General features: G+C 32.3%; 1 protein-coding gene across 1 annotated transcript in view; it reads left to right on the top strand.

The window, feature by feature from the left end:
* The first annotated feature begins 594 nt into the window (after positions 1-594).
* The window catches only part of LOC105457680, a 12338-nt gene continuing 9493 nt past the window's right edge, over positions 595-3439 (top strand). The window contains exons 1-6 of the mRNA XM_011702502.1: positions 595-750; positions 1182-1387; positions 2067-2180; positions 2260-2315; positions 2406-2484; positions 2570-2698. Of these exons, the coding sequence (XP_011700804.1) occupies positions 675-750; positions 1182-1387; positions 2067-2180; positions 2260-2315; positions 2406-2484; positions 2570-2698 (660 nt within the window). The 5' untranslated portion in view covers positions 595-674. The remainder of the gene's footprint in view (positions 751-1181; positions 1388-2066; positions 2181-2259; positions 2316-2405; positions 2485-2569; positions 2699-3439) is intronic.

The raw sequence follows: 3439 nt of genomic DNA, 5'->3' as shown, positions 1-3439 counted from the left end.
TGGGGGGTTGCGTTGAATTCGGAAAGTAACGGCACGCAGTTTAGTCGAAGCTAGGATACGTATGTAAAATCACATAATAAAAATGTAGCACCAAAATCCTGATAAAACCGTTGCATTGGCCTATCTTATTCTTTATGTGTGAAACATTTATACGGTATGCTATAGCAATATTTGTTTTGTTTGAATTATACCGCCAAAAAATGAATGAATAAAAGGCCAAGCTCTGATTGGCTGTAGACAAAAAATATGCGCAAGACCCAAAGAGTTTATATACATAGAGTAGGGGAGACCTGGCGGCGCCTTTGACTGGAACCGTGAGCTGATAGAAAGAGAAAGAAAATGGAAGAGCGAAGGGTACATCCATCTTTTATCTTTTTCTCGCATGCGCAATTGAACAAGGATGCAGATGGGCGACTCGTTTTCTGTCTCTTTTTATGTGCTCACGCATTCTTAGCTGGCTCCTCTATACCTTGGCAAGACCATGTCTACTCACATTAATGGTCACTGGCATTTCTGCTTTGCGCATGGCAAATTGACTTACTGACAATTAAACGTCAGCTGCGTCAGCAATGCACAGTAATGTCAAATGATTACGTGCAATTATTTTACTTATAAATACTTTATGTGCAAAACTCTTTAGTCAGTTTTACCACGTTCGCAGCGGCCGAAACACGATGATCCGGCTGGTGTTTGGTTCCTTGATTGGCGCCTTCGTGATAGCGAATTTCGTGGACACCTATAGATATAACGGTATCATAACATTTTCGAATAATTTTACATTTTCATATTTGCGTTTCTAATCCATATTTTTTCTACGACTTTTCTGATCACTGAGTATGTACATTTTTGGGAAATCTTTTTTTTTGCAAAAATGAATCTTTTGATAAATAAGAACAGAATCAATTATAAACTTTAAATTCGAAATTTGAGATACATCTTTTTTTCAACAAGAAGTGCACTCGATGCCAATATAAATTGATCTTTTTTACTTAAGTTAAAATATCAATTTGTTAAGCTATGTAGCTTTTTACTTTTTTAAAAAATTATACTTTTATTTATCTTTTATAAGCAATAAGCTGAATTAGTTTCTATATTATAAACACATTGTTACGATCATCTTTCAAATTATGACGTACAGCAACGGAATGAAAATGTTATGCAAAAATTGCTGCATATATTAGATAATGACTACAACAAGGAGAAACGTAGGAATATTAAAGATGAGTTTGACAATTGGAGCGGTCGTTGGATATCCGAAAGGCCGAGCGATCCGAAACTATCGAAAGTGTTGCCGAAGAATCAGACGCGATATGAATACGAATCTGTAACAGAATTTCCTCGAGAGATGTACATGGACTCTGTATCACCGGAATGTGACGATGCTAAGGTTGCTATAGTTTTCATTCGCATGGATTGTCGTAATTAAAAAGCATGCTTAAACAGGATGGGTACTACCAGGAAAAACCTGGAATTCCCAGAAAATTTCATTTTTGCCCTTGAAAATCATGGAATTTTACTGGTACTCAGGAAAGTTTTTTGAATTTTTAAAATTTAATTTTATCCCCCTTTAGAAGGTGAACGTGGCCCCATGTCGAAGGCCCTTGATATTGAAAGTTAATTTATTTTAAAATTGACATACACTATATGAAGACTCTTCAATCTAAAAAAATCATAATTCGGAAATATATCATCAATAAATCAGATATTAAGAGTCTAATAACGCTGAACTGGTTGCGTGAAACAATTTAATCTTTACATATGTTATCTCCATACAAAATCTTTCGTTACGTTCGAAAATTTTGGTTTGAAGATGTAACTATTGTACATATATGAGAAGATTAAATTATTTCACGCATAAAATACAATACGTTATTAGAACTCTTAGTGCCTAATTTATTTTAAAGCTGTATTGAGAAATTCTCTAATCTCACCTGGAATTTTGAATAAAATTCCTGGAAAATCCGGGAATTTTCAAAGAATACTTTTACAAAATTTGAGTACCCACCCTGATTAAACACGCTCTAACGGAATATGTAACAAATATTTTAATAGTAATAAAATTTTAGACCAACTTGACTATCGATTATAATCCATCGGATTACACATGTGATCATAATATCACATTAAACATATTTATACTTGCTAAATTATTATGTGTGCATATCCCGAAAACGTATAAGGTAAAAATATGTTGTAATATTGAAATTATTAAATATTGGCATTTACTAGCACAAATTTTAGTTGGAGTATTTTTTTCAGGCTGTTCACGAGTGTATGAACCATAGAATTGAATATGACGCCGAAATTCCTCTCTAGTAAGTATATATGATATTTTGATAAAACTGTCTTTTTTGTGTTTATTCTTGTTATAAACTATTCTTAACAATATTTTTTTCCCCTCGCAGTGGTCCGAGTAGACCTTTGTGGCCAGTTTACGGAGAATATAAATACTTGCCCAAACAGAGATGGGTGCATAGTCTCGAGGTAATAACAATAATAGTAACATAATGTATTGCCTGATAAATTTAATATCAAAATCATTTATATTCATTATCCTATTTGTTAATAGAATGGCGCGATTGTCATGTTGTATCACCCATGTGCAGATCCACTGGAAGTAGAACGTTTGAAAAATCTTGTTAACAAATGTCTCTGGCGACACATCATCACACCATACAATTATCTGGAGGAAAAACGAGTAAGTATAGAACATATTAATCTTTAACCACGTAGATGCTTCATCGCATTGTGGCTGCATTCGGTTTGGCGCTTACAGCATTTGCAAGCGTCATTTGTCCTTTAATATTTTTTTTTAAACAAGGATAAAATGATGCTGCGAAGACTATAAGCAAAGCGAACGCAGCCTAATAATACTCGTCGAGTCTGATGGACCTGATAGTTGGAAAGCTTGTTGCAATAATGGGCTAACTCACAACATAGCCGAATATGTGATATTGGAAATGTGATATTAGAAATAATTGTATTTTCCCTTCGCTTTAACTTCAAAATTCATTTTCTCCGTTTTTACAAAATGCATGTTTTTATGAAAATTTTTATTAAAATTTTTATGAAATGTATGTACAATGGATTTAGCCTGCTGTTTCAATTAAAAAGGCCTACGTCAAGTAGTTATTTTGTATTTTTTTGTTAAATGGACATGTTTTATGAAGGTATATAGAATAAAAAAACATGAAATTTTTATTTAAATCTTTATATATACACATTTTTTCTTTTTATTTATTAAAAAATCAATCTAAAGATATCCCTATATCACTTGCATGTCAAATAACCATTGTCGTGTCTCAACAGGCGCGGCGATGGTGATATCTTTAGATTGATTTTTTAATAAATGAAAAGAAAAAAATGTGTATATATAAAGATTTAAATAAAAATTTCATGTTTTTTTATTCAATATATATATATATATATATTTATATAT

Source organism: Wasmannia auropunctata, unplaced genomic scaffold (assembly GCF_000956235.1).
Source record: "Wasmannia auropunctata unplaced genomic scaffold, wasmannia.A_1.0 LD336103.1, whole genome shotgun sequence".
Lineage (NCBI taxonomy): Eukaryota > Metazoa > Arthropoda > Insecta > Hymenoptera > Formicidae > Wasmannia > Wasmannia auropunctata.
Note: the sequence above shows the minus strand (reverse complement) of the source record. Positions and strands in the feature narration are given on the sequence as shown.